This window comes from Labrus mixtus, chromosome 4, assembly GCF_963584025.1.
Source record: "Labrus mixtus chromosome 4, fLabMix1.1, whole genome shotgun sequence".
Classification (NCBI taxonomy): Eukaryota; Metazoa; Chordata; class Actinopteri; order Labriformes; family Labridae; genus Labrus; species Labrus mixtus.
In genome coordinates, this window is record NC_083615.1 from 9,240,901 (window position 1) to 9,260,354 (window position 19,454).

General features: G+C 42.7%; 1 protein-coding gene across 2 annotated transcripts in view; it reads right to left on the reverse strand.

Moving 5' to 3' along the window:
* LOC132972710 (potassium voltage-gated channel subfamily D member 2-like) overlaps positions 1-19,454 on the reverse strand; it is a 34,547-nt gene that overhangs the window by 1,810 nt on the left and 13,283 nt on the right. Inside the window, exons 3-6 of one of the 2 annotated variants that reach the window (XM_061035744.1) lie at positions 5,525-5,687; positions 4,939-5,037; positions 3,899-3,997; positions 2,662-2,882 (exon numbers count right to left, since the gene is read on the reverse strand). In XM_061035744.1, coding sequence (XP_060891727.1) covers positions 2,662-2,882; positions 3,899-3,997; positions 4,939-5,037; positions 5,525-5,687 — 582 coding nt within the window. The remainder of the gene's footprint in view (positions 1-2,661; positions 2,883-3,898; positions 3,998-4,938; positions 5,038-5,524; positions 5,688-19,454) is intronic. The other variant, XM_061035745.1, reaches the window with a different exon arrangement.

Below are 19,454 nucleotides of genomic sequence, written 5' to 3' on the forward strand. Positions count from 1 at the left end.
TAACACATTTCCCCCCACTTACCCCAGCAGCGCCTCTTCACAGATACAGCTTCCTAGTTTCTCTACATAATCCACAGAACAAGCTGTTCAACTAATGTGACTGTGAAGGGAACATTTATTTTATAAAAGCGGTTCTGCTTAAACCCGTCGTTGGTCGATTTGCCAGAGTAGCAGGGATGCTAGAGAGACTTGTTGCCGTTTCTGGGCTTTTTTGGGGCCGTTTCAGTTTTTTCTCTTTTTGGATAGGACAGCTAAGGAGAGACAGGAAATGTTGGAAGAAGACACGTTGGATTCCAACCCACGGCCGCTGGGCAGGGACTATAGCCTCTGTAAATTAAGCGCTCTATATACTCGCTTGGCAATCTGGCACCCACTCATGCACCCACTTTTTTTTATAATGTTAATTTTAAGCACCATCAATTTAAGGTCATCCACTTTCAATGTAATGAGTTGGAAGCAACAATCTCTGCAACATATCTATAGACTAGTGCAAATATATCCATCACTTGAAGTAAACAGAGGTAGTAGTTAATTAAACATGTTTTTCACTGAAGTAGATGAACTGGCCCTTTAACACTTTAAAAAAGGCTTACAAAAATCTGACATGTCCAAAAATTTCACAATCTATGAACTCCTGTTTTGTCATTGTCACTATTTTAATATCGCCATAATGAAAACTTTGTATTTAGTAAGAAAAACAGCCGCATCATTGGATTGGATTGGATGCAAGTGATTAGAATAGATCTTCATCTGCCTTTGCTTTCAGTTTATCTTTAAACCCAAAAACCATACTTGCATTTACATCATCTTCATACACCAGGCTAAAGAAATAATAAATTTCCCAGCATATAATTAATATAGCCTGTTCAACTCAACCATAAGTCGGCCAACAAAAGACTAAAGTAACAAGAAAGCACACAAAGTAACTGCCTGAGAGGTCACAAGGCAGCCTCAGCATTATGAATGCCAACACTTTGGTTTTTAACAGTGAGGCCAGGTGCACCTCGTTAAGCAATCAGAGCAGCCGGAACACACCCACAATTTATATAAAGTGGATTTAATTTGTAATAAAATCATACCACTAAATAAACTGATAAAAGGCTGATATTGTGCACAAAAGTTTATTCTGAAACATTCCAACCTTATTTATTCATTGAAAGAAAGTGCATGTGAAAATAATTGTATTGTATTACAAAAATCTGAGGGAATGTAAATGATAAAACACTTCTATTTGCACAGTTCCACTCCCTTAATCCAGAAGATACAGAACAAACAGCTCACTGAGAGATTATGTGGATTTATCCATTTGCAAAAAGTCTAAACCACCTCAGAGTTATACCAGTGCCCAGCACTACGCAATTAAAGCCAAATATGTGCAATAAGCTTACACAGAACTAACGAGGGGGACTACCACTGACTTATCTTGTATGTAAAATATATAAATAAAAGGGCCAACTCAAGGCTGCCACAGAGTGAGTGCCCAACCCTTCTCCTCAACCTGCTCCTCTAAATCTTAACATGCATTCAAAATAACAGGGTGTAAATGTGCAGGCCTACCAGAAAACAGAGACACACAACACTTTTTAACATCCTCACACTTAAACTGGGTAGAATGTTGATCAAATCCCCCAATTTCTTAATCGTCCTTGAACAACAGCAGTGGTTATAACAACAATGTCCTCAACTTCAGACTCCAACTTGGGTTTAATCTCGTCTTTCTTTAAAATGTTTGGGATGAGTGATACCAAAACTGGTCGGCAATAACAAACAAATGCTCTTTTAAACATCTGTGGAATTTTTCAAAAGCTGAGCAACAATGTTGGAAATATCAAAACATCATTATGAAGAGCAAATATTCACAAAAAAAGACCGCATAAAAGAACTCCTGAGGCAGGAGGATTGAGGATGGGAGTGCACCTACAATGCAAAAAGCGCACAAAAAAAAGAAGTTGCATATATTTTAATAAGGGCATAGTAACACTCACAGTGTCAAGCTGTACGCCGATAAACAAAGTGGGAAAACTTTCTTCTGCACAGTTTGTCAACACAAGTAAGCGCGGAGAAACAACAAACATGTTCATTTACAACCCCAAGGCAGAAAAAACAAGAAGCCATCACTTCTGTACAACACACAGCGTTTTAAAGAAAGCCTACAAAAACAACGCTCGTGTGAAAAACACATTTGTTAATCCTGGATGAGACCCCAAATATAGAACAGTCTCCTTAATCAAAATAATTAAACTAGGGCTCAAACCATGGAGATCGAAAAACTTATATAAATTCCCCCCAATTTACCAAAAGATAAAGAATGATAAAGAAAAAACAAAAGGGACTGGAGACCTCGCGCAAAAAGAACAAAAGAATGAAACGTGGCTGTCATCCTCAGCATCAGCCTCAGCAAATAAACCAACCTTAGAGAAAACAAAAGACCAAAAACAGGACTACTGGTGATCTGTAACCCAAACTGAAGTAACAAATACCCAGCAATCTAAACATGCATGGGAAATAAATAAATATCTGGTTGAGGGAAAAAAATAACAATGTAAGACTGAGAATTAGAAAGCTCATTACCGCGAGCTGCCCAGAGGGTGTGTTTGCACAATCTTATCTGTCTATACAGAATGTAGGTATTTGAGTGTGAGGTGGACAGAGATGGACTACCTGTTGGCTACCGGCCTCTCTCTGATCTGTATGGTGCTCAGCTCCTGGTTGTTTGTGCTGGGCAGGCTGAAACTGCTCTTCTTCCTGTGGCGCCGAGAGCAGCACGAGCTGAGGCCGTGCGGAGACGAGGACAGCGAGGACGCATGCGAGCCCGACTTGTTCATCACGGAGATCTCCATGCAGTTGGACTGGAACGTCTGCTCGTCCACAAACTCGTGATTCTGCCGAGGAAGGTGGCGGGGATTCAGATTTTGATGCCGCTCATGAATCACTCTTATTACATCAATGATTGGCTCTGCTGAATAATGACTAAAGATGTTTCACAGTAAAGACTAAACAGACTGAACAGAATTCACAGCAAAATTGTTTAATAATTGGTAAAATGAATCATCACAGAAATAGAAATATATTGGCCCAGATGTCCATATTAAGTGCCATCTGTGAAAACATTCACAACCGTTATCCCTGTGACGAATGAGCAGGACTTGAAGGTCAGATCAAAGTGTGTTTCAGGCTCTGCCAGCAGGTGGCAGCGTCAACACAGCATCTGACACTGAGCTTTAAATGGTGTCTCTTTTCTTACATCTTCCCCCCATCACTCTGCCTATCTATAATGCACGGTATGAGAAGCCTAATGTAAACATGTTCACTGCCATCTGAATGGCATGAAGCCTGAATGGAGCTTTTCCAAAACGGCATGCGAGCCTTTTACTTGGTGGGGGGGGGGATGATCTAAGAAGACGAACACTGATTTACTGCTCGTCTGTGTCTCTGTACAGAGCTGCAAGTGTAAAACTCATGTCACAGCAAACCATTAAAGAGGCTCTTACACATCTGAATTATAGATAGTGTAAAATGAAATATGCTGGTTTGTTTGGAAGGAGTAATGTTGCTGGCTGGCAGAGTCATGTTATCTTTAGCATGTTCTGAAGATGGGAGTTAACATTTCCCAGCCCCATTTATTTTTACCTCATGCTGCATATAAAATGATGTTACAGTTTGTGCATGGATGGAAGAACTCAATTTGTTTCTATTTCTAACTCACTGTACCAGACTGGTATTACTGATGATACAGCACTGATGCAATTCAACATAAAAGGAAGTGGGGTTTTTTTTGCAGTGAGTTATTTTAATCCGTTACAAAGAAAGTAAGAATGAAAGACATCAGAGTGATTGTGTGCTTTCCAGTGGACACAGCTTTGAAGTTGTAGGGGGGAGGAAATAAAAAGGATTTTACCGTGGTCTTCTCCAGGCAGTGCAGCAGGTGATTATGTTGGCTCTCAAAAGGAGGACTGGGGGCCTTCCCCACCAGGGCTTGTCCTGCCTTCTTGGAGGCCTTGGAACACACAAAGTGAAAGAAATCCACAGTGTAGATAAGCAGGTTCAAACTCAAAGAAGCAGTCTCAGGCAAACAGCTAGTGATGTAGGCAAAGCATTGACGGTTGAAATGCTGATCTGTAGCACGGCAGCCAATCTACTGAGAACCTATTGAGATAGGGATGTTTTAGAGATGCATAGAGACAGTAGCTGATTACGACATGTTTCTCTGATAGAATTGGTTTTGCCATTTCTTTCGCTGATTTAGTGAGAAGGACCAGAAAAGTCAAATTAGAAAATGAGCTCATTTCAGCGCAACAGCAGTGGCACACCTAGACACAGATCGAACAGATTGCACCAAACACAGCACAGATTCTAAACCACAAGAACACTACACACTTTGATGAGGCTCTGCACGGCTCTGGGATGGAAGGTATGTCGTGTTAGTCTGCACTACAACCTGGATGCTCTAGAAGTAACACACACTGAACACACACAGCAGATCAAAAACAGAGTTCAGAGGAGATGCAGGCTGTGCAGACAGTCTCCACAGGTGACCTACTGTCCAGTAAGCCTTTGGTTCCCCCTCTTCCCCTCCAAACCCTGTTGGACAGACATGCAGAGCTTGGTCATGAGTCAGTATGACTGTAGTGGCCGTGCTCCACCAGAAGGCGACTGTGCCTGCCTGGCCCCCTCCTGCTGTATGGACGGAGAGAGAGTGTCGACGAAGCATGTCAATGCCCGAGCTGAGAGGTGTGATGTAAGAGAGAGGACGATCACACTGAAGCACTGGAATGACAGCAGCCCTGTGTTACAGGATGAGAATCCCCCTCCCGTCCTCCCTCCCCTCCCACGCCCTCCCCTGTGTGTGAGGTGGCATGGCCCCCGAGCAGAGCAGCATGCAAGCGTCAACGAGGCCCCAGTCAGTCAGCCCCCGAGCCGCCGCTTGGTCACAGTTACCTCCTCCAGCGAGTCGATCAGGAGCCCGTTTTGTTTGTAGCGCATATAGGAATTAGTGCCTCGAATCTTCGCAGCACGGATTTTAGCAACTCGAGATTTCTGTTTGAACAAACAGACCTCGGTTTTAGCCTCTGACGCTTTGTCTGTCACACTAATTGGCTGTGTCTCCCTCTGGCAGCCACAGTATTTAGCAGGCAGAGGCTATGCTTATAAAAGTACCATTACAGAAAAATCTGCCTAGCAAACAATTTTCAGGTAGAAATTAACATGTTGCTATTGAAAAGCTGCTGACGCTATACTCTGAAGATCATTTGTTCAGTCATTGTCATTACCTCTCTTATTTCCTTCTCCTTCTGAAATATACTCAAGAGGGTTAAGCCCCCCCCCCAAAACCCAGCATACACAGAAACACAATAAAAGATTAACATTCAGTAAGATAGTGTTTGCCCTGTCATTCTGTTACGTGTGGATAATAAGAGGACAGAGGGAAGAGGCTGATAGAAGCCAAAAAAAAAAAAAAAAAAAAGCAGAGACAGAGAGAAAGGAAGTGACAAAGCGCAAGCAAAGGGAGCGGGTGAGTCAGTACCCTCTGGGCTCGTCGTTTCTCTGCCCGCTGGCTTTGGTGGTATATGCGGCTGAAGTTTGACACTATGACAGGGACAGGCAAGGCAATGACCAGCACCCCACTCAGAGAACATATGGACCCAAACACCTTCCCCACGATTGTTTTTGGCACCATGTCCCCGTACCTGGAACACAGAAAAACAGACGACAGTGAGCAAACTGTGCAGAAAAACAAGAAGAAGAAAAAAAACACCCACATTCTTTTATAAGAATCCTTCTAGAGGCTTGTTTTTATCATGATTAGTCTTTGTGTGATTAATGTTATTTTTACACGTCTTGAAATAGTTACAGTGACCTTGGATTATTTCACAACTTCAAATAACAAGTCACATATTTGAAGTGGGTGAGGAATAAATAGGACTTTTGTGAAGTCTCTCCTTGCTGGCCTACTTTCTACGTGCCATCACGATGTTCCTCTTTTAAAACGCTGTTTCATATATAATTACACACCTGCTGGCACCGGCTAATGCTTTCACGTCGTGACCAAACGCGCTACATATCCCCTGTGACCTCTGTTAGCCAAACAGCTTGTGAAAGATACAGCGAGCGGTATCACATCGAGTAAAAAGCAAAAGGGGAAGGGAACAGCGTGACGCCAATCCCTGGAGCAATGCTTTAAGTCTGTGGGACACGTTTGTGTTTTGTTCTCCTTTTCACATCAAAATAGTCCTTTAATATTGAATGCAGATATAAAGGCAGTGAAGCCTCATGAAAAAAAAAAGCCCATGCATGTTTGGAAATCATGCGCCACATAGATCTGGTCTGTCTATCCAAGCACATTTTTCAACATTTCTTAAATGTTGTACAGGCTGCATTCAGTATAAATAGATTAATGGTTGTGCATGTGTCAGACGGGGGCTAAATCATCCCCATTAAAGAGATTAATGCGCTGTCTTCTTTCAGGCAGTCAGACCTGTCTGTGCGTAAGGTAAAGCTAAACTGTCGTCATGATCTAACTTTCTTTACATTGGCAGTCTCATCCAGTGCCAATAACTAGAGCTGTGCAATGTTCTTTTCAGAACAGTAACTCACAAACTGCAACATGAAGGTACAAATCTAAGTAAGCAAGTCATCACTGAAAGTAACAGGACTCAGCACTAAGGCAGTAAGGTCCTGGTTGTGTTCAGCCCAGAACAGGGCTGTCTCAGCAGCCAACAATATATATAAAAAAAAAAAAGGTAATTTGAGGATCGATGGCTGCCCTCTGCACAGCTGGCTACTCATCTGGGGTGCAGTTAGAGCAGGAACAGACAGCTTTTCAAGATCAGATCAATCCAGCACACACCAAGATTTTTCAGATAGGCTTTAAAGTTGAATGCATATACAACATTTGAGCGGGAAAAAAAACAGAGCTCATATCATGAATGCTTTGTGCTCTTAAGATGTTTTCAATGAGGAAATAACAGAATAGCACACTGATTTGCCAAGAGTGCTTTCAATAATCAGCGAAAGATAATACAATCTAATGAATCTTTCAGTGACAATGGGGAATCAGAAAAGTCTGTTTAGCCTGAAGAATGTGTAAGTAAGACTTGTTCACACATTCTCTGAAGAAGGGATTCCCAAATGTATGACTGCTGGTCAGATTGGCTGCACAGCAAATGGCCCTCAAGAGGTAATGTACAATACATTCCTAAGAAGTTTGCATTTTTAAATTGATTATTTACTATTTGAACTTTTGTGTATCTGGATGGATTATTTAATTGCACTGCATTGCCACAGGCCCACCTGTAGATAGATTTTTTCCTGTTATTGTGAAATATAAATGTCATCTTGGTTTCCTGTTTGTGTTGTGCATTTTGTTTTATGGTGTGCCCATGAATATTTTCAGATTTTAAATTGGTCTCTGGCCCTTTTAAATGTATTATACGTTTGGCTTTTGAACACTTCTACCTCCAGCCTGCTGGTACGACAGAAAATTCCACATGTAACATTTAACACATAGCTGCTATGTAGCCACACAGAGAGGTGAATATCATTCACGTCAATAAATAATTAGGAGGCAAACTAAGATCCCTCCTAGGCAATTATTGGTGCCCAGCACAAACCTGCAAATTACACTAACAAATCATTTGAACATAACCTGCAGGGTTATGAAACGCCCTCTGCTGACACTTGAGGCAACAGGCAGCTGCGGGGTGAAGAAAAGGAGCGAAAATGAATGAGTCAGATCATTTTGCTTTTCCTTCGTCTTCTAAACAACCCTCTATGTGCTGATGAAGACCAGCTATCCACGGGGTTGCAGGTGGGTGAGATGAATGATCGAGAGCCTAATGCGCAAATGACCTGAGAAGACCATTAGCTCCTGAGAGGAAGATGAATGCAGGTAGGAGAGGACATCAGCATTGCTCAGTGGCTGTGACAGCCGCGCGTCTCTCAACTGAGGCGGGCTAATGTGAATGTATCGCTACACGGGAGGTTGACTATTTCATAAATGAAGTTGTCTAATGCCCACGGCCGTCTGCTTGAGTCATTAGCCTCGGGTTTCCAACACGTTGGGCCCAACAGCCGGGGCTTCAACAGAGTCTGGGCAGAAAGATGTTAAAGTGGACATTTTAATATCACGCTTGATGGGACTTCATGTACAACAGTTTGCTTTCAAGTTGAGTAATCTCACACAGATGTCATTAGTTTTACAGTTCATTACAGGTCAAGTCATTTTCCTGTGTAATCACAGACCAAGCCTGACAGCAGGTGTCAATTATAGATCCCGGATGTGCTGTTGAAAGCCCATTAAGAGATCTGCATGAAAAATGCACGGCAGCATTCTCTCACATAAGTGCAACTGCTCACATGTTTTATGCTTACAGGTGGAGAGTCAAGTTGCCACTGGTGAGAAAATGAGACTCAACAGCCAACTGTGGAATAAAATATATAGCAGCTCTTTCAGGGAGAATCGTCTTTTGAAAGCAAAGCATAGTGGTGAGCAGGTACAAAAAAAAAAAAAAAAAAAAGAGGAGGGAGCGGGTGCACTCTGGAGAGAGGCACTAACAGTGATGGATTGTTCATAAGGGGGAGGCTGGGATACACAAAGCTCTGCCTCCTGGATGACGGCAGAGACAGGAATTAGCAGAAGCGAGAGATTAAAGTAATGTTCCTGCTTTGTTCTTGTTGTCTCTCACTAACAGGTAGCCAGGTTTGTTACCAGGAGCTGACACGGTTGAGACACAAAGATGGATGGCCAGATCTTTATCCACCCCGCAGAGGAGGAAGAGGAGTGTCGGAATGACTGAGTATCAATTCCCCAGTTCCACCCACCTGAAACCGTGCAGCGCCCTTAAAAACAGCGCATTGTGTAGAATTGTCCCACAGTGAGATGACAGCATTGCAGATGAAGCTCGGCATGCTCAGAAAGAGAGAGAGAGAGAGAGAGAGAGAGAGAGAGAGAGAGAGAGAGAGAGAGAGAGAGAGAGAGAGACTGGAGGTTTGCCTCAGACAGTGTAGGAGAAATGTCAAGCTAAAAGGAATATTTGAATTCCAGAAGTGAGGATGAATGTCCCCGCCCGGTTTGGATAATAGACCAATCAAACATTTATGAGTCCCTGTATCAACCTGCGTGGCAAAGTTTGTGCGCTTGACCTTAAAAGTGATGCGCTATTCCATCAGGGGTGCTGGCAGACAGATTTCTGTACATGACCTCACCACCTCACAGTGAGCGCTGAAATCTGAAGACATGGACACGCCTGGACACACAGGAATATACAGGAACACACACACACACACACACACACTTACAAGCAGTCAAGAAAACATGCCCTTTTTCTGTTTGAAAGGCATTTAATTTGATATCTAGTTAAACCAATCCTCCTCCCTAAAAAAGCAATCTTGTTCCTTGATTGTCTTCCAGAAACCCTGCGTCTGAAATCTGACTGCCATCTGGTTAGTGGAAAGCGATAGAAAAACAAACAAGATATCTGGATGACTTTACAGACACATCATTTATTTATTACTCATCTCAGAGAAAGTGCAGGTTTTTTTTTTCTCTTAAATAAATCAATCAAAACAAAATGACATTTTTTCAGGTGCAATGAAAATCTGACCTTTTCCGGTCGTTTCTGCGGCTGTGTCTGATCCACACAGACAAAAAGACCTATCTTAGTGTTCTGAGGATAGCGGGAAAAGGGGAAAAGCTTTCTATAAAAATCTCTCAAGTGAGAAGAGACTCAAGTTTCTGATGTAATCACAGAGGTCTAAAGGAAGTCCTGCTGTCCTAAAGATTGGCAAGACAGTTGAGATCACCACCAACAGCCCTGCTGACAATTAGGATCCAAGGAAGGATTGTGGGAGAAATTTAGGAGCAGAGGGCTTTGTCAACAGTGTTAAAAATCCAATTTTCCATTGGCACCTCTGTCATGCTACTTCCAGCTTCCACTTCCTGTTCTTTTACTGTGAATAAACTAACAGAAGTGTAGTGAAATGCAACAATATAAGCAAAAGTACTCAACAGGTGAATAGCACCTAAACAGCCTTTCAAAGGTTTGATTCCCCCGACGTGAGCGCTCAATGTCAAAGGTGTTACAATGACAAGGGGAATAAAAGATCTTCTAGTTTAAGACACCAGAGCTTCTGGCCGTGTTGAGCCATTTCTATTAAATCCGTCATGGTAACGACAAATCTCATCAAACTGCACTTTGATCTTCTCCACTTTGATATTTCAATAAGCACTGGAATGAAACTAATTTGATTAATATATTAAGCATTTTGATTCATCATCTGATTAGAATCAAGATGAATTAAGCACACTGTCCTATCTCCTGCACCATCTATGCGCGTTGTTTCATGCCAATAATTACTGAGGGGTCTGCAATCTGATCATCCGAATATGAAATTCAATTCAATCTGACCTCCCATGATATTGGTTTAACTTCAACAATCTGCTCAGGGGCTCGTGTGATACTATTGTCGAAATACTGGTGCCGATTATCGATGTTTTTGTTATAACAGATGCTGGATCATGGCTCTCATGGCATGACTGAAGGTTACGTAAATGGACTTTAATAGGCCAATAAATAAGTCGACAGAAGGGTAAAAGAAGAACACGGATGGACAATATCATACAGTGGTGAAAAAGAGTTCAAGGATGAAGCTTTTTAAAGTTAAACTGAAACCAAACTGCAGTGAATAATTACATTAATCCTGGACTTTACATTTTAGGGACTTTTTATATTCTTACATTTATCAGATATGATGTAATATTATATAATTTTTTTTGCTATATATCAGTTACTGCAGAATCTCTGTATTGTGATATTATTCTTATCGTGGGCCACATATCTTCAGTTGCTGCGGTTCCCATCTCTAGATGTGTGCTGAGCTCGTAGATCCCCATCATGACTTCATAATAAACATCCCACCTGTTGGGGCGCCGGTAACCCAGTGGTTAGTGTGGGGCCCATGAACAGAGGCTAAACTTGAGAGCGGGCGGCGAGGGTTCGAATCCAATGTCATTCCCAATTAGCTCCACCTCCCCTGGTGTCTGCCTCTATTCACTGTCCTATCTCTAAAGTAAAGGCATAAAAAGCCCAGACATAGATCCAAAAAAAAAATCCCACCTGTAAAGACAAATTCAACATGTTTACAGGCTGGGAAAAGAACCAGTTTAGGTCTGTAGGCTGATTTCTCTATTCATGACAACTCTACAGGATACAATTTTTAACACACTTGTTTAAATTATATAAGTCTTAAAGTTATGCATGGGTCTTGGCAACTTTGAGAAAAAAAGGAGGTGCTGCCAGCTGTCTGCAAGGTGTCACCTAAACTGAATCAGTCCCTGAAAATTGAACCTTTGTCATTGTACTTTAGTGTTGGTGCCTTTTAGCGATTTTTCATGCTCATATATCGGACAAATATTATGGCTTGCTGTGTTGTTGACTGTACTGACAGGCTGTCCATGTATTACGTGGCTTGTGATCTTGTTCAGTGTTTGTCATACATTCATTTATTTGTGGCAGCCAATGCATAGAAGTCATGATAGCTGTTGGCTTTTCCTTATAAGGAGACTTTAGGTAGTTTTGATTAACAGACCTGCATTTTTAAGTTACATGTCGTTCACCTGTCGCTGAACAGGATGGTTTATTAGTTGGATGAATAAGCCACAGGCAGTGACGTTTTTATAACTCCAGAGAACTAACACGGTGCATAACTTACAACTTTAAAGGCAGCCAGAAATGTAACCCTAACCCTCAGAATTGGTACTGTCAAGTTGACTTCATCCATCATTTATACAGTCAGTGGTGGAGTCACGGAGAACTTTCTTTGAAATGCCCTGAGTGGCTAAAACAAGACATATATTTGACCGTAAAAAGCCCCAAATTGAGGGGAAACTGTCAAGGTCAGCCACTTGTAGTCTGACACAGCATTAGCATTTTTCTATCTTTTCAAAAAGACGAGATTGGTGAATTCCAAACATGCTCTCTGCATCCTCAGCATGTCTTTGATAATTCCTTGAATGCATGATTTCCTGTTTGACCTTCACCAACCATCCCATCGCGCACCAGGCTCCCTATCAGTGCTTCCAGGGGTAATTTCACATGCTCAGTTTCACAGTTCAATGGTTTGTACAGCGCAGACAAGCCCTCAAAAGCTGCAAGACCAAAACCTTTCAATTAACCTGAAACCAGATACTGTCACCTACTGTACCCATCAAAAAGTTTTAAATGACAGCCAGACGCATTAAAACTGAGGAGGGACAATGGGACAGCGGCAATGTCGGGAAGTTTCACATACTCTTAAACTGGTGACATCGCCTCCAGTCCTGACAGGAAATTTGAAGCTGCGGAAGAGGATCAAAGAGTGTCAGAGTGGACACAATATTAAAATCTTATCCGAGGATTTGACACAGAAGTGATGAAGCTTTACACTGACCAACCGAGAAGGGCTCAATTTTTTACAAGCAGTGACAAGGAGCAAATGGAGCAATGCTCCACGATAATACTGCTCTCTGTACCTTCTCTGCAAGGCTGAAAGAGCACAATATTCATCCTTGCTGACAGTTAAATAATAGATGTACCAAAAAAAATGTAATTTTCCCTCCTGAACTCCATCATGCTCATACAACTATGAATTGGGAATCTCAAGAAAATGGATTATACTGCCTGCATGTCATAGAGGCGTACTAACATGAGTGACAAGAAGAGATTCATTTTCTTGTGTGTATTCGGGAGGACTGTGAAATTTATGGAGTGCTGCAGTAGAGGTCTTGAGGGTGGTTATGTCTGAGGCCTCATAAAAAATTTAGTTCGTAAAAACAAGAAAGGAAAGGCTATAGGATCGTTCTTTTCTGTGCCAACGGGCAACTTGAATCTGACCGATGAGTGAGAGAAGAGAAATGCAGCAAACAGAAATTGCTGCATTCACAGATAAACAAGTGCAAGTGAGCTAGTTTACAAAAGGAAAACTCTTTGTTGTTTGATATTTTTATATTATTGATGAACCAAATTTAAATCTCTTTTGTGTTTCGGTCAGTGTGTTCAAATATTAAGCACATTCTGTATTTCTCTCCAACGTGAACAGACTGTTGAATACAATCCCTGTTATGCTGGGAAGACTGGCAGCGTCGCTGGTGGCAAACAGCCTGCAAGAATCTTTCAATGCAGTGGCACAGCTTCAGCACGTACCACTGCAATGCAATCCTTCGGGAGATACAGAACAAAGGTTTTAAGAGTCAGAAGCACAATAAATGATGATGATCTCCCAACATGATCCCTAAACACCACACATCGTTCCCCATGTTCGGCGCTGCGTCTCTCGCTTCAGCCTGGGAGCCCAACATCCAAAATTTCTGCCTCTCCAGGGTTTGGACACCAAAGACTGATGGGATTAGGAGTGTGTGGGCTGATAGGACTCTGCTCTGATGCTATCCTCTCAGATATACATCATTACAGAGAGGGGGGGGGGGGGGAATCCCACAGGCGCTGGGATTAGCCCGATTTTCACTGCAGGTGATAAGGGAGAGAAGGGGAGGCTGGCAGAGCTAACATAATGGGGAGATAGGGAAGCAGAGATAGGAGGGAGCCGGAGGACCGCACTGCCTGCTGTAATGCGTGTGGTAGGAGAAACAGAGCACTCGAGTATGAGTAACTGTGAACAATAGCCACAGGGAAGGACAACTTTTGAGATAGGTGAACATCTCCGACTCAGCGGGCAAACATACACTGACTACACGGCTCTGAAAAGGATGTTCGAAAGGCAGTAAAAGGAATTGTTGAAGAGATGTAGGAGATTGTTTTGTATGTTTTCCGCAATCCGGCCGAGATTCAGTCTCGGCAGAATTGCGTGCAGAGCTGAAGGTTAGCACGCGAAGTTCAAGGAAACAGCCATGGCCCTCATGGCTACATGCCAGCCGATGTTAATGCATTGTAAATGAAGACTATGCGATGAGGAAGCGTCAATGTGGCTCTGATCTTCCAGCTGAACGTTCACCCTGGAGTTTCAGGAGCTACACAGACCCAGTTAAGGCCAGTGCAATTCCTCTCTTTCAGAAAGAAAGATACAGATAAACCATACAGAGTAATCCCTTACGTATAGCTCTGGCAAAGGCACCTCGACTCTCTCTCGCTCACATATCAAACATGTATTCCCTCAGCCCTCCAAATCCCAGCTTAACCCTCACCCCACGAAACCGGGCGGCTAGTTATCACCGCCGCTCTGACATTAGCATGCACGCCCTCTCTCATTTGGGAGATCTTCTTAAGAGTCAGGGATGATAAAAAGCTTTCCTCTCTACCGCTCTTCCATTCCTGACTTTGACTCACCCTTCCTCAGCCTGGACCTGCCTGCCTCTAACTAGGAGTCGAAGATGAAACGCTTCATTCTCTTTCTTCCCCCCCCCCCCTCCTCCTTTTCTATTATCATGCAGTGCTAGCACAGCCCTGCTTGACATTTTTCCTTTTCTCCGGCTTTTCTCCAGTCTCTCAGTCTACACCTGCTGACACTTGAGAAACAACTGCTGTCCTATGCAAAAAAGCAGCCCTATTTCACTGCTATTATGTGCCAAGTCACCTCCGTACTCCAGCTCCTCATCGTCATGATAACGACTGTCCTTGTGGCCATTTCTTTTAATTACAAGATGATTGGCTGTTCTGTATTTATAGAAGTTTTACACGGGTTAAGCACCTGTGTGGATCCATAAAAGTATGCTATCCTGCTGACAAGTACGTGCAGGAATAATATTTTTTCAAATGTTAAGGAGAGCTCTGGATGATGCAAGTATTCGATCATCTGGAACATGATGAAACCAACATAAACAGACTCAAACTTTCTGATTCTAACATGTCATGCCTTGTTAAGATTCCTGCCCATCTTTCTATATGTTTCTCAAGAAAGCCAGGGGGCTAAAAATACATTCCTCCATGTCAGTATAACGCTCTGATAATGCAATTACACTCCTTCGTGGCTGAATGGGGAGGGCAAAGGAACATGAAAGATGGGCTGGGAGCTCGACGGGGTGCCGCAGCTATGGATTATAAGAGAAACGTGATAATGAAATGAAATCATCAGACACTCAAGCGATTATGCTAATGAGCTCATTCCGTATTCATCACGGGTTAATCGGCATGTGGGCGAGAGCGTGGCATTTTTTAACACAGAAACCTTTGATCGAGCTGCTAGAGAGTTCCATCACCTCTGGTGTATGATGACCTTAAGCAAGTTAAAGATGGGAAATGATGAAATGACCTTTGAGGGGCAATGAACGAGAAATAAAAGTAGTAGCATTAGCATTGTTTGTGTTAGCTGTATTGTTGTTTTAATGTATTCTGCATCATGAAGAATACATGCTCACGAGGACAACACAGACCAAAACTGGCTGATCTTATTGGCCGATACTGTACATGAAGACCTCTGAAAATAGACATAATGTACCACCAGATGAGATTTCAAATTGACCTCTGTGACCTTTGTTGTGCTGTCAGGTGATCGAGAAGAGGGAAAAACGTGAAAGGTCTCGTGGATTAGTGCCTGTGTGTTGGGAAAGGGGAACTGGTCCAGGAGCCTCATCACACTGACAGCAGATTAGTGCTCGGCGGCGCCAGAGCAGACGGTGAAAGATTAACTTTGATGTGCGATTCCACACAGAGCAGCCGCTGGATATCAGCTCCCTTCACCAAATGGCCCCTTAACTCTGAATGTGCAACCACAAGCTGCAGGATCTGAAAATCTGCTTTTCTAAGAGGAAGACCACAGTGGTACAGATTCTGGGTTCATTGTATTTGTGTACTTAGTGATACTACACCCACAATAAATCTACATTTTCATTTTTGTATATAAATGTTGGAGCTTTAGCTAGGGGCCATTTACAACTGTATTTACTGATTGCTTTTAGTATTGATTTTTTTGTTGTTCAAGGGTCACTGAACAAATTCTACACAGTTTTTCTCAGCCTGAGGAGCACTATTAAGCTTACAAAAACAGATATATATATTGTCTTCATGTCTCTGGAGGAACTTTAAGTCTGAGAAACAACCCCTGATCAAGTCAAGTCGTGACACAAAGCCTGAGTTTACAAACTGGACGTGAAATGTTTGAAAGAAATCAGCATCCACCAGTCAGGGAGGGTTTAATGAGAGATGCTTTTTGAAGTTGCATTTTTTAATTTTTAAACTCAGTGCAGGATTAAAACTCAGGGTATCTCTTCTCTTTAAATTCAGTGGAACTTCATGGAAATGCGTAAATAAATCCCAGGAGTATTATTTTAAACTATTAAATATAAATGTCACAGAATAATTGAAAAAGGCCATTACCATCTGTCGGGCCTAATGTCTAATGTGTTAACCAACAGGTCAAAACCAAAAGGTTATACAATTTCCAATTAGAGAAGACAAAGATGTGTAGCAGTTTCTTCCACTTCAGAAGCTTGAAAATATTTTTGAAATAAAAGCAATGGGGCTGATTTGTCAAGTATGACACAAAGCCGACTCCATCTAGTGATGTAGACCATGTGGATTGGAATCTCCAGTAACTAGTATTTGGACCCTATAGCGGGCTTGTTATTGCAAAATCCATTTTTCCACGGTAAAGAAGAACCCTTATGATTAAGCGACTAATTGTTAAAGCCTTATTATGCCGTTTTTATAATTGTGCTACTGTCAGAGCAAAAGCTAAGACTTAATGCCTATTAAGCCAGATATAGCTCAAGAATTGGAGGAAAGAAGAAAGTCTCTAGATAAAACATATTGAGTGGGGAAGATTGATTTTTCTCTTGCTCAACCCCGCAAAAACTTCTAGATTCTGTTTGAGTCCCGACTTCAAAACATCTATATCAGCTTTCTACTCCAAACAGCTGCAGCCCCTCATCTTCAAATCTTCTTCCTGTACAAACAAATCTGCAGTCACGTCATGGCAGTTGATGTTTCCTATGGGACACTGTAAGTAGACAAAGATCTAAAATCCTACAGATGATTAGTCATACCAGATAAAGATGTGAATTAAATTCCACAGTGACTGTCTTTGAAACAAACATCAAGGTACGAATTCCAGCCGTTTAGAAAAAACAGCTGCGAGTTCAAAGGCGCACTTCAGAAATCTCACAGTGAAACTAAGGGGAATAGCGGAGGTTTGGGATGAGACAGAAAGAGTGGTGAAGCGTAAAAATGCACTGAGCGCTCTCTCAGAGAGTGTGGACAGCCGCCAGACTGGCGACAGCAGTGCGCTCCGATAACAGCGAGTACCAGGAACCAGTGAGAACCTTTGGGGAAGCATTGGGGAAGAGCTGCATCTCTTCTAACAGCTGCTGACTGGCCCCCCGGCGCAGAGTATAGAGCTGCTACTAGCTGTAGCTGTAGCCATATCCACCATCTCCCCACCTGCAGCCACGCCGCTTCATGTGCACGAGAACATCATTACTTTTTCCATTTCACTTCACGACACCTCTCCTGTCAAATCAAAAAAAGACACGAAAAATAATAACTCGGGGCCATGGGCGGAACAACAACACCACCACTGAAAGGTCATTTTAACCATGAAAATTGGTCTTGCGTCCACACAATCTATCAGTCATCAACAGGTTTATTGCTATGTCTGCTTTCACAGCAGGATCGGCTGAAGCCTGAATTAAACTGACCTCGGGCCAGTAGGAGAAATTATGTGTACTTAATGACACTACGCCCATTATTTAGAACTCGAACATCTTTGTCAATGCGGAGGACGGGCCTGCTGATGAATAATGATGTTAACACTGTGAGGACAGGCGGCGTTTTGGCTCCAGCGCAGAGCCCACCGTTAACAATCGTGACTGAATGAAGGTTATTCATTTTAATCACACTACAGCACGCCCCCCCCCCCCCCCCCCCCCCCCACACTCCCACCATCCCAGGGGGTTTGCTATATTTAAGCACTTTTTCAATCCTTCTCCCTGTTTTTTGGTCTTGGCTGATGGCAAGGCAATTGCTTTGTGGGACGTCTGCCCTTGAAAAATCAGACAACAGAAGGAGATATTTATACATACTGTAGATGTGGAGTGAGAGCAAGCTGTATCAAATTCAGCTCTTTCCTCTCTGCCTGTGTAGTGTTAAGAAATCAAATCACAGGCGCTTTTTTTCCCAACGTCTGTCTTCCAGCTTTTATTTCTCTCTCTCTCGCTCTCTCTCTCGCTCTCTCTTTTTTTTTTAATGTTTCTCCTCCAAAACCGAAGTGATGTTGGTTTTGTACCTGTACTCTAAGATTAGCTGCTTTGTCCTGGGGGAAAGGGGAAAGAGTTGGAACGTTCCTCTCCCATTGCACCCATTTGTTCGCCTGTTTTCTAATTGGACTTCTCCATCTGTTGAGGTCTACAAAGTGTCTTGTGGGGACGCTACAGCTAAAACATCCTATCAAACACTCAAATGCATCAGGGACAGTCTTCTTGGAGCGCTGCCATATCAGGCACTGAAAGAGTAGTCTGTATGTGTGTGTGTGTGTGTGTGTGTGTGTGTGTGTGTGTGTGTGCCTGTGTGATGTATAATCAGAGGTCCAGCAGCTTTCAGCCTGGAGATAAGTAGATATATAGTATACACTGAACTCTGATTTCAAGCTGGCAGGATTGGCCACTTGGAAAATTAATCCATCTACCACATGGCAGATCTGTCAGCACGAGTGACATACTTTAATAAGAATTATTTCACAAGACGACAACATTGATGGCTGCCTAAAACACAGTGTCAGTAGTATTGACTGTATGTCATATGCCGTTCTGATGAATGTTTCTCCTCTGCAGTCCCCACAGTTGTTGGGTAAACAGACAAGAATTTTTATGTTCTTAAAAATGGCATTTTTGGATTCTCTTCCATTTCTCGCTTAAGAGTTCTTAATGACATGGGAAATTGTGTTCCTGGAGCTTGTCACTCTTTACATCCCATTGACTGGGAGTTGAACACTCAGGAGCGAGCAGTGGGACGTGTGACAGTGTATTTGTGGTGATGATTACAGCCCATTAACTTTGATGGATGCCGTTTTGTGGAAAAGACGATGGGGAGTTTGAACGAACGGCGACGCAACTAGTTTTTCTGTCACCGACATGTGTACACAAATTGTGCAAAGGAGCCTGAAGAAGTAAACTGCGCCAACGTCCATGCAAAATTGATTTTTGAACCCGAATGAGACCACTTCACCTTTGGAGGTAATTGAATGTCACATTAGAGAGGCTGATGCTGGATCTGTCTACCCTGTGACCTCCAGAGGACAGTCAGGAACCAGAGGATTCAACGTATGCCACCAGCAGGTACACCAGGAATGTAAATGACATGGTGTGTGTGTGTGTGTGTGTGTGTTAGCATACATGTCTGTGTGTGCAAGAAAATGAGAGTAAGCTGGCCCTGGAATTGATTGCAGTGTCCGGCTTTGTTAACACTAACTGTCTGTGTGGCTTTCTTCTCTGCTCAACTCGCTCGTCTTTGCCTTTCGGCCCAAATATGTGGCTT